The sequence below is a fragment of the Neophocaena asiaeorientalis genome, unplaced genomic scaffold (genome assembly GCF_003031525.2).
Source record: "Neophocaena asiaeorientalis asiaeorientalis breed wild unplaced genomic scaffold, Neophocaena_asiaeorientalis_V1.1 scaffold417, whole genome shotgun sequence".
NCBI lineage: Eukaryota > Metazoa > Chordata > Mammalia > Artiodactyla > Phocoenidae > Neophocaena > Neophocaena asiaeorientalis.
Genome location: NW_020175387.1, coordinates 3616494 through 3632656, shown reverse-complemented (window position 1 = coordinate 3632656; position 16163 = coordinate 3616494). Strand labels below are relative to the sequence as shown.

Below are 16163 nucleotides of genomic sequence, written 5' to 3'. Positions count from 1 at the left end.
TGGGAAAGATCTGAAAGTCATTTACACCTTTGGATGCACTACTCTGCTTTTATGAAAAAGGCTTCTTTCCTCCTTAATGAAAGGAATGCTCATTTTCTTTGGGGAATTAGATGGGTAATCTCACAACACGGAGTACTTCCATGAAGAGAAGTTCTAGACGAGAAAACAGTAAGGATTTGAGCAAAAGAGAGAAGAGAATAACGGCATGTGCCTGATGTGTGGGGAGATGGTAGCACTAGTTAAAGAAAGACGTGTCAGAAATAAAATAGGAGGATTCCAATGACACGCTTTGCTTTCTTTAAATTTTGTCTGGGTTTGTTAACAATTTCACACATTAAAAATCATTTTATCTATCCTGACATGGATGTAATAAGTTGTTAATACCTGGTCTAAAGTAGTCCTTCTAGGGATTGGTATGTATCAATATATATCTATATATATGTGTATCTATCTATCTATTATGTATCTGGATAGACAGACATTTTTGGTCATTTCTTCCTAGTGGAATACAAACAGGGTTCTCAGCTCCTAGTGTAGTATATATTTCTCGCCATGTGAATGCAGTGAGAATGCCCATATTTGTGCTGGAGTAGCCGTGTTCCAACACATGGCTGTGCTTCAGTAAATGTCAAGCTTAAAAACAGAAGTAGACATAGTAGTAGGGCTGGCCAATTACATTGTGATCTGAAAACACTAGTGATTTATTAGTTGCTATTAGCTAACCAGCTGACTTCTATTTGATCTGTATATTTATTAGTTATAAATATTAGGCAAGCATGTATTTTTCTACTACAGAAACTTGTTTTCTCAACCTCTGCCTTGTCTTTTTATATGAGAATACAACAGAATAATTTGAGTTGTGATCACTTTTTTAAAAAATAAATCCTACAACTGAAATTAAATTTCACACTGCATTTCAACCTTGAAAGGAACAGAAATCTGAAACTAACACAAAAAGTGCAAAATTTTCCATCTTCACGTTAATGTTTAGCAACAGAAAAGAAGAACTTTTGTTTATCTCTGAAAACAGCTTTCTTCATCTAAACAAATGACTAGAATAAGATTAAGAAAAACCTGTTTTGTTTTTTTAGATACACACACATATTCCAATTTCCTTTTGCACAATGACTTTTATGCATATGGGTACCACGCAATCTCCTAACCTCTTTTACCATCGCACTGGGACAATGACAGTTCAATAATTGAGATGGTACATATCGGGTATATTTGATTTTAAATTGCAAAGTTGGGCTCAGGCCTATTGAAATGAAAATGCTTGTAATTCTTTATTAATTCCAAACTGATTGGGTTATTATTTCCTACCAGTTAAAAAAAAAGGAAAAAGAAAAAAAGGCAGGTGAAGCTAATTATTCCATTTTTTATTTCCTTGCCACATACTTTGCCCAGCGTGGTTTTTGCATTCTCTTCTGTGACCCTCCCCGGCACCTTGATTTTAGTTCTTAACCCGGATTCTTTCATCCATAACATGGATAATGAGAAAACTCCAAAAATATTCCTTGGGGGAATGTTACACTAAAAGTTACCTAGGACTAAATCCCACGTGTCGTCCTTTGCTCACCATGGAGACAAGAGATTCTTTCACTGCCCTCAGCCAATTTGAAATCCAAATATGAAAACAGCATTATGGAATTCAGACAGATGATTCTCCTTCACAACTAGCAGATGCAGGAAGAAAAAAAAAAAAAAACTAGTATAATTAAGCTTTTGACTTTGAACCAGCGAAGCTGTGAACACCTCACTTAAAAATACAATATAATATCATCAAAGCAGCTAAAGCACAGGTGTGGCAAGTGTATTTGCATGCCCTGCACAGGATGCTGGTCGACCAATCAGCTGGCCAGAAAAGTCTCGGTCATTCTAAGGCAAGAATAAGGTAAACTGTAAATCTGAAATATTACCAAAGTCTTATTTGTTCTTTCTCAGTTGGAACATGTAGTGCTAAGTGGTTTTCATTGAATCTTTTTACTGGACACTTTAGAAAAGGATTGAGATCATTTAAGGGGTAGAGCAAATTGCAGTGCATTCTTTTTTTAATGAGGGTTGGAAGTAAAGGAGTTTCTTTAGTATGTCTCAGTTCATGCATTAGTCCATTATTCATCTTACAAATATTTATTGATGATTCATTATGTGAATATCAATCGACAGAAATTTGTAAAGGATGCAGAGGCTTGAAATTGGGAAAACATAATCAAATCTAATAAAGTGCTTAGCTGAGAACACTGTGTTGGCATTATATACATATATACAGATGCACACACACACATTTTACCTTGCAACACTGATTGTAGCCATCTATGCATTCAGTATTTATTAACCTCACTTTATAGACATTAAAAGGGAAGATTAAGGTCAATCTGCGGTTTCTTTTTTTTTTTTTTTTTAACTCTTCTGCGGTACGCGGGCCTCTCACTGCTGTGACTTCTCCCGTTGCGGAGCACAGGCTCCGGACGCGCAGGCTCAGCGGCCATGGCTCACGGGTCCAGCCGCTCCGCGGCATGTGGGATCTTCCCGGACTGGGGCACGAGCCCACGCCCCCTGCATCGGCAGGCGGACTCTCAACCACTGCGCCACCAGGGAAGCCCAGCAGTTTCATTTTATCGTTTGAATTTCCTAGCCCAATTTTGCTTCATCTTTAAAATTTCCAGAGGAAAAGAGTATCAAAATTTAATAGTGCTTACTGCTTCAGAGAAGTTTGCCTGAAGAAAGGAGTAAGCTTTTCTTAACAATAACAAAATTCCTTAAAAAAAAAAAAATCCTAAGGTAAAGAATACTGCCAGAAAATGAACACAGCTTTGTTTGTTTTTGCAGTCATCGCTAGCAATAGACATAAAGGTATTCTTTTTCTGAGTCCACATGGAAAAATCATCAACACATTCTGCCCCTGGGTTCTTTGCCAAAATACCGTAACCCACAAGCCTTCTACCTTAAACATGAAAGGAAAGGTGTTGTTCTGGTCAAATAAAGAAATAATTTTTACTAGCATACGTCTAATGTTAAAGCTGCCTAAATCCTGCCAAATACATTAAAACAACATCTGTAAAACAGATTTTCATTAAATTGATCAGGTTAAAGTTAAGCAGCTAGGCAGATGATGCTTTTAAGCTACCCCTTAACCTTTAACCTTTAACCTCCTTAAACTGGAATAAGGACACACACATCTTTGAGGTAATACTGCTTCAGGCTGACCATGCAAGTGGTAAGTGGCCTATTCAAATTGCCCTGACAGATCCCCACATTTGGAGTGTTATGAATCAATATGCTGTCAATGAGGAGAAGAGCTGTTTACTCCCAGCTCCGTATTTGTCTTTTAACTGCTACTTGTCACTTTCCCTTGAAGTCTGAATAATTCACGATGCAAAATGATGTAAATTAAACTCCTAATGAAAATGAATTTTATATAGGTGATTATTATCTAGTCATTAGCTCAGACACCATTTTAAGTCCAATTTTAATATTTTCGCCATATTACAAACCATCATTTTTTTCCAGGCCTAGGCCAATTTGTTAGGGTCTCATTTAAAAGCAATTAATGTTACTTATGGAGCAATTTTATTTTGCCGACACAAGCCGACCAAGCTTGCTAATATCCTCATTACTGCACTTGAAAATCCTCTGGATCTGACTCACTCAGTTCCTGTAAATCAGTTTAGAAACAGCATCCTCAACACATTGCTACTCCGGAGGAACTTTTCTAGTGACTTCTAGAAAGAATGAATGCTCCTTGAAGGCTAATGCAAAATAATATAGTTCATTTGCCCAATACCAAGTTTCAATGGCTCCAATATTTATCTCTTCCATCTTCCTTTAATTCAAGGTAAGCTTGTTCAAAGTGTGTTTTTATTTGTTTTTTGACCATTTTTAGACACCACACCGCAAGGACACTTGGGTATTTAAGAGATAAGCAAATAAAGAAGATGGGGGAAAAGTCAATTTATATATGACATAACATTTTTAAGGTAAGAGTACATAGAGCCTTTGGTTCTGGGATCTAAAGCTCTCTCTGCTTTAAGGCCCTCTCTATAAGCAAGTTCAGTCTCATCTGGTTGTTACACTTTCAAAGACAACATCCAACTCTCTCTGAAAAGGAACTTCAAGGGTAACCCTGACACCTAGCAAACTGCTCTATAGACAGTGAGGGTAGTCAATCCATACTCATGGAATGAATGGATAAACTTAATACACACATACACACGTGTAAATAATCGTCAATTAGATTAAATAACCTTTCCTGAGAAAATAAACAGGAACGCTCTACCTTTCTTTAGCTTCCCACATGATATTAATAAAACAGAAAATTTTGTACATTTATATCTTCTATTCACAACATGTTAATTTAAAGTGTTAGAGGGGCTGTGTGAATACAAACACAGTTCATGAATATTCTACATAGCTCCCAGGGTCGAGATCTATTATTTATACAAACTTAATGTTTATTTTTTTTCTCCTAGGTGTTCTAAAAGTTTTAATAGTTCGGGTATCAGCAGAAGAAAAGTTGACAACTGAATGGCTGTCAACTGTTGCTGTAAAAGCTATGAATTATAATACAATTAATCCATTATATTACATTTGCAATACCATCAACTTAGAAGCTTTCCATCTTACGTCAGGGCCTGTACTCCCCTCAAACTGTATAACCCAAATCTAATGCTTTCATTATTGATCCACAGAGAGCCGATATTACAGGAACAACGTTACAAATTCTCACACCACGACTTTAGGTTTTCACGCTCAGTACATCAATCCAGGATTTGAACTTCAAGAAACAGCCCAAATAGTGGCAGGCCAACCCAAATAAATAATTCTTGTCCCTGCTCGAGATAGCCACAATCTGCTCTTTTTATGGTCTGTTTATAGTTCGAAAGAGCGTTAGAAGAGCCATAGGTATTATAATCACTGGTTGCCTCCTGATAGTATAGTTATCACTGATTTCTAGTATAAATCAATAGATAACACTTGCAAAATGGATTCTGTAATCATATTTAGAGCTTGTTACGATGACTAATGGTTTGCAATATTTTCTGATTTTTTTTGTGTGTGTGGTACACGGGCCTCTCACTGCTGTGGCCTCTCCCGTTGCGGAGCACAGGCTCCGAACGCGCAGGCTTGGCGGCCATGGCTCACGGGCCCAGCCACTCCATGGCATGTGGGAACTTCCCTGACCGGGGCGCGAACCCGTGTCCCCTGCATCAGCAGGCGGACTCTCAACCACTGCGCCACCAGGGAAGCCCCTATTTTCTGAATTTTAATATCCTCTGGACAAAAGATGTTTTTAGAAGTTACCAAGTTATTCATCATAGAAATGAATCTGTTACATTTGTACATGAACCAAGACAATCCAGCCATTCCAGTAAACAAACTGCAGAAAATAAATTAACCAGTAATTAGGGTTCAGAAAAAGTCAAGACAAGGTATGTAACAAATGATGTTCATCGCTTGCGTGTGTTCATTACATCTGTATATATATTTTTTCCCCTGTAATATTAAAAGTCTAGTTGCCATTCAATGAACATTTTTACCTGAGCCACACCCACTGAGAGGGTTGAAAACTTTACTAGCTGGGAAAAGTCATGCAAAATAACAACAGAGTTAAGTAGGAGACTGACAACTGATGCTAAGGGAGCGCGTGTTTTTACTCAATACCACCAGGAGCTTGCAGGGAAAAGAAAACCCCAAAGACCACACATTGTGTTTGGATCATCCTTGTTTGTCACCAAACAAAAGATGATGCACTCACAGGGCAACGCTACTTTTGTCCTCTGCTCCCTGAAGCCATTAATACTTAGCTAAGAGGGTTGCTATGTTGTTTTTGATCAATCAATAAAAGAGGTTTAAGAGTATTATTTTATATATGGAAACACTCAGAAAAGTGATTTTATTTCAGGGCAACCAGTGGAGTGATCAGTCCCATGGAGATACGTGTAAAAGGGACATATGGCAAATCCTTTAAATATATTTTCCGATTCCATCTACTTCAACAGGCTCTGCATTTAACAATGTGAAGCAGAAACTGTGGCTCTTGCCCTTCTCTATATATTTTTTTCCTCTCTTTTTTCCTTAACTTGCAGATTTGTGGTCCAAGCTCCAAAACAGTTAATTCCCTCCTCTACTCTGCGCCAACAGAAATGGATGACACTGCTTACCTTGTAGAGCTTCAGGGCTGCCTCGTGCCTGTGATTGGTGGTATGCAAGCGTAATTTATCCACGCTGTTGGTGTAGTAGTCACAGGCGTTACATTTTAGGTGAACAGGGTTGCCAATGGCAATGCACTTCAGCCTCCACTCATTGCTTTTGCCCCCTTCTTTAATGTGAGCCACCAGTTGATATTTCTGCATATGTTTATCAGTCTTGCAGTGGAGCTGGAAGTTGGCTTTGAGCTGAGTGTTGTAGTTACAGAGCTTGCACTGGTAGATATCTCCAATTACAGCCCTCCATTCCTCTTCTGGGAGGGAGCGCTCACTGCTCACATGCACGCTTAGGGCCTCCAGGCTGTCAGAGGTGAATTTGTTGCAAACAGCACACTGGAATAGCTTCAGCGCTGGGTCACTGATATAAGGTGACAGCTCTCCTGCAGTAAGGAGGGACAGGTCATCACCCATTAGCTGACCACTGGCAAGCCGGATTTCAGGTGGCAGCTCATTATTTACTACAGGAAAAAAAAAAATTAAGAGGAAAAATAGAGACTGGAAAACACAGCGCACACAAAGGAATCTGTAAAATAAAGTCTTGACAAGGAATGTGCTTTCTCTAGAGCTTAAACTATAAAAAGCTATAATAGGATTGAATCAGGATCAATTACAATCATCCCTTTCAACTTCTAAATTCCCTCATCAGATAGCTTTAATTACTCCTACTGGGCATGATGTCATTCTGAAATTTGTATTTTCGAGGGCAGGAAAGTTGATCAATACCATAACAACACAGTCACGTGCTTGCAATTTAAGCACCTAGATAAACTTACATGAGCACTAATTGTTATTTCGCAATTCGTCTAAAAGCGTGATGAGATTTGGCTAATACTGTATGCGTGCCTTGCAATCTACCGCCAAATATCTGGGGTAAGGTAACGGTATTACTGTTCGTTTAATTATCTTCAATCACAGACCTTAAACTATTCTTCAAAAAATTTTCACGAAAAATAATGGCATCCCCTTCGGGAGCTCAGGTTTGATATTTGAGTGCACAATTGCCGAAATCGAAGCTATAAACCTAGTAAGGTATCGCTAACGATGACAGGCAATTAATGACAATTAATATTTGTTCGTCAACCTGTTACAGGAAAGCAAAGTTTGCCAACTCCTCTTCTGCTGTCCTTGCTCCCTTAACTCCTGCCTCTCTGAAGTGAATTCAGGTTTGAGGCGAAGCACAAATGGGTGGATTATCCAGCTTAAAGAGAAAGTCCCTTCTAGTAAACTGTCCCCCATTTGTCGGCGCTCACCACTTTATCTGGGGGCATCACGCCAAATGAAAATGTGATGAGAAACTAACAGCAGTGCGGAAAAGCAGTAAATACTGACCAAGTCCCGGTGCCAGGGCGGCCGCTGTCGCCGGGTCCAGCTGGAAGGGATTGATCATCAGCTGCGGGTCGCCGGGGTTTTCCAGCTTCATCCCGGTCAGGCCTATGTTCTGGGCTAGGTAGTACTGATACAGCTCCGCCTCGGCCGGGGCGAGGCCCAGGTGCAGGTTATGCTGGATCTGCTTCATGTTCTGCTGCAGGAGCATCATGTTGTGCATGTGCTTTTCACTGGTCATGTGAATCCGCAGGTTCCGGGCCACGTTGGTTTCGTAATCGCACACCTCGCAGCGCCAGGTGGGTTTCTGCTTGGGTTTGGACGGAGAGGGGGTCCCGCAGCCACCGAGGCTAGGGTTGGAGGTCGGGGCCGAGTGGCCGAACACCTGCTCGCCGTTGCCGTTTTGGAGATTCTGCACGTTGTTCAGGTGCTTGTCCGACTGCATATGAATACTGAGGTTGCCTTTGGTAGTGGTAGAGTAGTTACAAACCTCACAGCGGAAGGGTTTATAGCCACACGTGTAACTCTCGCCCCGGGCGAGCCTGGGGTGAGGCTGTCCAGTCTTGCAATAAACACAGGAGCCGCCCGGCTCGGGGTGTTTCTCCTTCATGTGGGCCTCCAGGGTCTGCTGATACTTGTAGTGCCAGTTACATTTGGGACATTTGAGGGTTTTGCATGAGTTCCTTGAGTGCATCATAGTCATATGACCCCCAAGAGACCTCGAGGACCCCAAAACCGTGTCGCACTTAGGACACTCGATGCCACTGCCCGGTGAGCCGTCGCCGCCGGGCCCCGGGGTGCTGGGGGCGCTCGGGGTGAAGCCGTGCTGGTGCAGAGCGGCTGCGCCGTCTTCGTCCCCCCGGGCCGTCTCACTTGCGTGAGCAGCCGTGGCACCGTCTTGGCTGGCACTCGCTTCCGCCAAGTCCTTGCCACTGATGCCGTAGCCGGTGGCGACACCGCCCCCGGCCCTGACGGCGGAGGCCTGCTTTTTCTTTTCTGGGTCGTCAGAAACAGTGGCCGAGGAGGACGAGGGGCCCTTTTCAATGAATTTTAGCACACTGGATGATAAAGGAGAAATGCTTTGGTTTAAGAGAGGGAAATCTTTGTTACCAATACTATCGGTGAGTTCACCTAATGCTTCCTCGTCGTCAAGTTCATTGGAGTACGCATCCTCTTCGTCCTCATCTCCCGCCTCGGTGGGCTCGCTCTTGACTGGGCACCCCCCGTTAGGGTGCAAAGTGTTGCTCTCTTTTGGCCTTTCACAGTTGTTGTTCTCTTGGTCTTTGCTCTCTGACGTCTTGCTAGACTCAGACGATGAGTGGCTGAGGGAGACGGAGGTAATCGGGGTGTTCACTACTAAACTAGACAGCCCCCCCAGAGTGACTTCAGCCTTTGGCATTTGGGTGATCCCCAGCGGCTGCTCTGCTGAGCCGGGGGTGTTCGCGCTCCCCTTCAAGAAGGCAAAGTCAGCCGGCAAAGAGTCACCATTTTCAACATGAAAAGCGCTCCATAAACCGCGGAAGGTTGGGTCGGGTCCTATGAGGTTTGTAGTAGAAAAATGGGGATAAACAGAAGTGGATTTTTTTGGTTCCAGAAAGCTTATAAGAGGTTCTTTGTCTTTGCCGATCCCCTGTATTATGGCGGAGACGCATTTGTTACCGAGGAGCTTCTGTTCCTCCTCGTTAAGGGTCATCCGATGATCATGCACAGCATGGGTTACGAATGACCTGATATAACCGAAAGACAACTTGCACAAGAAACACATTAAAACAGGTTTCCTTTTCCCATCGCTAACACAACCATCGAATTTGGACAAGTCCACATTGTTGGGGACATCTTTGGACACACAGGAGTTTTTGGCTGAGCCATCACTGGTTAGATAGTCTTTCTCTCTCTTGTGTCGGAGATCATAGACACGGAAACTGTGCAACACAGGACCAACTCCTGCTAGTGCTGAGGTATTTGGGAAAGCCTGATCGGCCGTAAATGGTTTCCCGAGGGATGAAGCGATATGAAAAGTGTTGATGATCTGTGGGTAGAACGACAGAGGTGCAGAAGCAGAATGATCACCCTTCTCTCCAGCCGACGCCAGGGAGTCCAGAAACATCGCCGTAGAAAAGAGTTTGCTATTTGCCCCAGTCTGTGCATTCTGCCCACTTTCTTTGGAGTCCTCAATTATATAAGCTGACCCATCAGGCTGGTAAACGATCTCCCCGGTTAGATTTTCCACGTCACTGTCCTCTAACTCGCTGATCTCGCTCTCGTTGTCATCCTTCAGGGCCGGAAGGCGGGCATTCGGGCAGTGGTGTTCCATGTATTTCTGTAAACTGGGAAAAGAAGTAGCACATTCGTTGCACGGTATCTCCTTGGCTGAGGTAACCTGAGTGGCAGCTGCATTCTCGACGCTGAAACCCAACAAGACTTCACTTTTGCGCTCATCGGTTTTCAGGTTGTCATCTGTGGAGCTGTTTTCCCTGTCAGGCTCCATCCCTGCAACTTTCTCTGGCACCTCATTATCAAGTTGTGCCGTTCCACATAGCTTTGATGTGCTCTGCCCATTTTCCTGCCTTGAGATAGGAGGGGAGTCACAGGTTTCCATGGCAATTGCTACATGGGGATCTCATTTCATCCAGCCTGTCAGGGACCTGGATAAAAAATAAGGTGAGAGGAGCCATTTTTATTAAATAACGACACAGCTCACTAATAGCCCATCACTAATTTACAGCTGCTGTAAACTCATACTATCTAAAAAGGTGAGGGGAAAAACTTAAAACCAGCATACCTATCTATCACAGACAGACTTTGTATAAATGTAGCAAAATAATGTAGATAGCTATCACAGGCATGCCTAGACATCCAAAGTGTTTTTGAAATCACCATGAGCATTCATCACAAATCTAAAATTCATATCAGTAAGCCGTATTTCTTTTTCATTCCTGTTTTCTGAAAACGGAGAGAACATACGTAAAAGCTTTAACACCCCCTTTAATAGAAATCTAAATGGCTTTCATAGATGATAGCAGGAACAAGAGGACAACACAAATAACTTGTAATTTTTTTAAATTTACCTTTTACTTTATCAGGCAGTGACTAGAAGGGGGGATGCGCGTGGGAGGGAGACCAACAATAAAGGAGCCTTAAAATGAGAAATATTACAGTCACAGGCAGCATGAACCAAACTCTTCTCTGGTTTTCATTTTGCCGGTAAATCAGCTTACTACAAATCTTCCTTGTGCAAAAGCTCTCAGCAGGTATCTGGCTGGCTCTGATTAAGCACCAATCACAATTCTTCCCCACACTTCAGTCACCTCAATAGGCACCAGAACAGAAATTAATATTTACTGCAACCAGTCCTATCATCCTAGGGGACAAATCGTATTCACTTTTTTTTTTTTTTTTTTCCCACTGCACTACGTAATGAACACCATTCCAAATACCATTTTGATGTTATCAATCCTGGTGAGTTGCCCATCTCTCAACCGCTGCCTCAATCAACATCTCCTTTGGCTTAACAAATCATACCCAGGCACTACTGATGAAAATACTTCAATCTTTTTTTTTTTTTTTTAGCTTTCTCCAGGCAAGCATCTTAGGCCATAAACTCCCTTTGTTGAGAATAAGATGCACTCTGCAAAGCCATATCAGTTTCTGGTAGCATGGCAAGGTACCAGGGGAAAGTTGGGCATAAGTTGGTAATAATGCGTTCCCCTTCTGTGTGTGAATATGTATGTGTGTGCCCACTTGTGTGTGTACCTGCAAACCTCAGCTACTGGAATAGCAGCTTAATTAGGGCTTAAGCTTCTCTGAGTCCCTGCAGATCTCTCCATTTGCAGAATGATTCCACTATACACGAGAGCTGAGTGGTCTCAAACTTTAGTGCTTGTTTTCAATCTGTGACCCAGGCACCATCTTGATTTTATGAAACAGGTAACCCATCTTCTTTCAAATCTCCAAACAGAAGGGACTCAGAACTTCAAAGCAAAAAGCAAAAAAGAAAGTATCAACACTTTCTCGCACGCTGACAATTTCTGAAATAAGGAAGGTTGATGCGGCTATACTGCATTACGTGTTCTATTGGGGACCTGGCTGTACTGCATTATGTATTATATTGGGGAGGATGGACATGCGATGACTCACCCTGGATGCCCCTCCCACCTCTACATTCTATTGTGTAGACTTCACAGAGGCAGAGAGCTAAGAAGAAAAACATAACTCTGGACTCATCAATATTACTAGACATTTTAGAAATTCCTTTTCAAAAGTTCTTCTATAAGAAAGACATCTTTGAAGGTCACTGGCATATTAAGTATGAAGAATAACTTCTTCATACTCTCTTTACTGTAATCAAATTTCATCTTAGCTAAATCAGAGAGGAAGTCATCAGTTTCAAATACATCAAAAGATCTGCATAGATTGAAAATAAAATCAAAATTCGTTTTGGTATCTAAGATGGTTAAAATGACATTCTAATTGCTCACAAATCACACATCACAAAGCTTAGTGTGTAATTTTAATCATTGAAGAGCTCCAGGTTAATTATCCTCACGGCATGCATGCAGCTTTTAAAACTCTCTGAAATAATCTGATAAACCCCCAAAAGCGTGAAAACCTAATAATTTTCTAATTAGTCCACAAACATGAATGTTTACCTTTGCATTTACCAAATCTGTACAAGGTATACATACTGAAGGCAGCCAAAATGTCTAAAATAGAATCCCTTGATGGACTAAAAGATATGAGGAAGACAGGAAGAAACTGGAGAGTTGGAGTGGAAGCAAGGTGGTAAATAATACTAAATTAATGATCCTAGATTAAAATGTAAAGTTCCAGGACCCAAAGTAGTTATTTTTTTTCTTTCCTATGATAACTTCGGCAGATATGTGGAAGAAAATCCACCTTAATTACAAGAGTGAGGAAAGTTCTCAAACACTTTACAGCTTCGTAAAGAAGCTTCTGAGCTATTTTTATTATTTGAATTCTCTTTTACCTCCACGCCTACAACAGTTCTCAGCCTACAAAAACACTTACTAGAATTATTACACACATGCTGAATGCTCCCCAAATGAGTTATATGTAATGTGCAGTTAATAATTTTGGCCAGATGCCGAATGGATTCTGCAATATTTCTCTATATGAAATACTGCAGAGTCCATTCATGGACTCATGTCAATATTTCTCTATATGAAGTAGATCCTCTCTTTTTATTTCATCTTAACAGAGCCAGAAGTAACTTTCAAAAATGTAATGACATTATTGCTATGTGAAAAAAAAAATTATGAAAACTATACTACAGTGTCCATCACAGATCACAGCAATGTGGCAGGATATATTTTGTTACAATACTCCCACATAACTTTACACAAAATTGCCTATCAAGTTCTTCTCACAAGCTACACATTAATCAGAAACTAAGTCAAATACATAGTAAGTCTTCTCTGCAATTAAATTTACATTTAATTCCAAAAGCAACAGTAACAAAACTATCTGAACTGATAGAGCTAGTAATAGATTTACCTGATTTTTAAATTTGTAGCCATAGACTATGACCATGGCAGTGTTTACCAGCATGTTTGGATGGAATCGCTTTAGTTTGTGTGGTTAAAGTTATTTAGATCAATATGTACCGTGACACTGAATATGATGCTAAGTGATTTCACTGTCACCAGTGTCAGACAAGATCTTTCTTTTATCAACGTGTCCCACTTAGGAAATTTACACTAAAGTTTATAAGTCCCAGTTAAAAGACCACAAAGACAACCATTTAACTTAAACCACAGAATTCATTCCAAAATGACTGCATAGCAAGTAAACTCACTGTAAAAGTTGCTTCACCGTTTAAGCTGCTTTCTATTTAGTCTTCACCAATTTCTATTCTCTACTGCCATACATTCTATTTAAAAAAAAAAATCACCAAAGTCCTCAAGAAATCTCAAAGAGAAAACCTAATATAATTTTAATGCTAAATTCAGAACAATACATACCTGCTGGTCTGCTTAGAATACATGTACACAGTTTTGGGTATTCTCAGTAATTCACAAGATCAGTGACTTTGATCATGTAAATCCCTTTTTCGGAACTAATGGACAACATGCAGAAAAGAACTTTTATTGCTTGTTCTGCCTTGCTTTCGTCCTGCAGTCACTGCTGCCTAAACTCTTCTCTGCTAAATGACCAAACCCACCTACCAGGAGGCTGGCTAATGAAAGGGGGTGCTTTCTGAACAACAGAAGAATTCCTTTGCATTCAGAAAGCAGAGTTCCCATTAGAACCCAAAATCAGGCCAGTTTTACCTCTGTTTTTTAATTGAGATTGTCCCAGCCCTCCTCTGTAGCACAGTGAGACAGTGTTTGTGAAATGATTAAAAAGAACGTGATCTGATCAAGAGGACAGAATAATGGGAAAGGAATGCTAGGTTAGCCACTCTGCTAAGTGCTGGGAAAGAAGACCACTGTGCCCCTTTGCCTATTGTTTTTATTCTCATCTGCTCTTTAGCCAACTCATAACACTTTGAGTTGCAATTCCATTTTAAACGGGTTAAAAGTTGTCCACTTACAAGGGAATATGATAACAAGTTACAAATCCTAAATATATATATATGTATATATATAGAAAATAAATAAAAATCCTTGAATTATATCAAGTTTCCAAAAGGTCATCACTGTCTCTGCTGTGGCCTTTTCCCCATCCCAAATCCTCTATCAATATGTCATAGTGAGTTAGGCAAAGACAAAAGAGAGGCGCAGTGTGAAAATGGCACATATATCTAATCCTGACAAAGCAATGAATAGACCTTCACAAGTATAATTATACTTGTTTATTTGTTGCCACGTACAGAGAAGTGATGAAAAAAATCCATCAAAGTGGTATTATGCAGACACCAAGAGCTTCTTTTCTTCGGTTGCTAAAGCCACATTGAAGCTTAAATTCCTTATTGTTAAATTCAGAAGAAAGAAAAAAAAAAAAGATTTTTTGGCTGGACTGTTTTTTTTTTTTACATCATTTGCTGACAGATCTTTTGTGTCCTAGGCTGTACTAGCTCACACTGCTACCTCATTTTTACCCATGCTGGAATTCATAATTACAAACTACTGTACAGAAGCTTTTAGAAGGGTGTGGTGTGCTGACCAAGATGAGAGGGTAGTGAAATCTGGCTTTTGATGTATATCACAACACAGGTAAAGTACCTGTGTAGAAGTACCAGTTACGTCAGAATACATATTTGATCTCAGTCTTTTAAGTTGGTTGCTGGTGGTTTTCTTTACTCAGCTTTCTCTGCAATTTGCTTATTTTAGTATATGTTTAGTATCCCATTAAAGATCGCATAACTTCTTCCCCATTGCAGTATTAAAAACGTTAGCAATAAAGAAGGCAAATACAAGGATGTCAAAGGATTGAAAATATTGAGTAAAAAGATTTCAAACCAAAGTATTAAGGGACCATTATGTTCCAATAGACACTAAATTACGTAACTTAACAAAAGCACATTTTTACAGATGGGGGCGGGGCAAATAAGCTTTTTTTTTCTCTTGCAGGATAGAAATATATCAAAGTAAAAGCAATCTGCATAGTTAATGTTTGTAAGCTTTACAATTTAAAACAGAAAAGCTGTAATTTTTCTTTGCTGGCAATCTGGAAACACTCTGGAGTTAATTACAGCTGATTCGGAGTGAACCACACAAACAAAGACCAGTCTATGTCCAGACAATTATACTGCATTAACCAGCTTAGAGCTTCCTGCTGATGTTTCAGGGGTCTTCTGTTACACCCTTCTACCTTCCCAGCACGAGAGAAAATGCTTCTGCAAGAAGGAATTAATGAACAGAGCTGCAAAAGAATGTGTGACGACCTCTCCTGACACGGCAAAAACTTTCCACCCATGTCACGACAAAGGGGAGAAGGTAATTAAGTTTGAATAGAAGGATGTAACCAAATATAGTAAGCACCTAAACCAAGCACATTTTTAAAACGGGAAAGTTGACAAAGACAAACATGAGTGTGTAAGTCAATGAAGTCATTTTCCCCTGTTTACCTCTCATTTTTCTCATTAAAACCTAAATTAGCTATTGAGTGCAGATTTATTTCCTTCTCATAAACAGGACCCTTATAATCGATGCTTCTGCCTCTCGTTTTTTCTTCCTCTTCCTCTCCCTCTCTTTCCAGCCTCATTTTCCCTCATTCTCTCTCTCGTCTCTAAACCTCCATGGACTTTAAATGACAATTACATGTCATTAAACACATGTGTTGGAGAACTAAAGAGGAAAAGTACTCTTTGCCAATGGGTCCGATAGTTCTTAATTTGATTAGTTGTGGGAAATAGGAATTTTACTCAGTTTTCTTCGCAACTTTAATCAAACTCCAGCTACTTTCCTTAGAGAGAAATCAATAATCTCTCCTTAACCAAATTACACCAATATGACTCATTTTATTTGTTTGCTTCAGGAAAATTTCATAATCAGTGAGCAAAATGGACCTAATACTTTAGCTATCCTCTGTAAACAAACTTTGGTCCTTTTAACCAATCTAGCTGATTTCTAATTTTCTTATTCATTCTAATTGAAAATGAATAGTTTGCATTGGTGTGAGAAAGGACATGAACTGTAATTATGTTCAGTGCCTCTCTCTGATTCTTTCTTT

The 16163-nt window shown here is 40.3% G+C and overlaps 1 protein-coding gene across 1 annotated transcript in view; it reads right to left on the bottom strand.

Annotated features, from left to right (window-relative positions):
* The window catches only part of ZFHX4 (zinc finger homeobox 4), a 154955-nt gene extending 144827 nt beyond the window's left edge, over positions 1-10128 (bottom strand). Inside the window, exons 1-2 of the mRNA XM_024765738.1 lie at positions 7536-10128; positions 6162-6664 (exon numbers count right to left, since the gene is read on the bottom strand). Of these exons, the coding sequence (XP_024621506.1) occupies positions 6162-6664; positions 7536-10128 (3096 nt within the window). The remainder of the gene's footprint in view (positions 1-6161; positions 6665-7535) is intronic.
* Positions 10129-16163: the final 6035 nt, after the last annotated feature.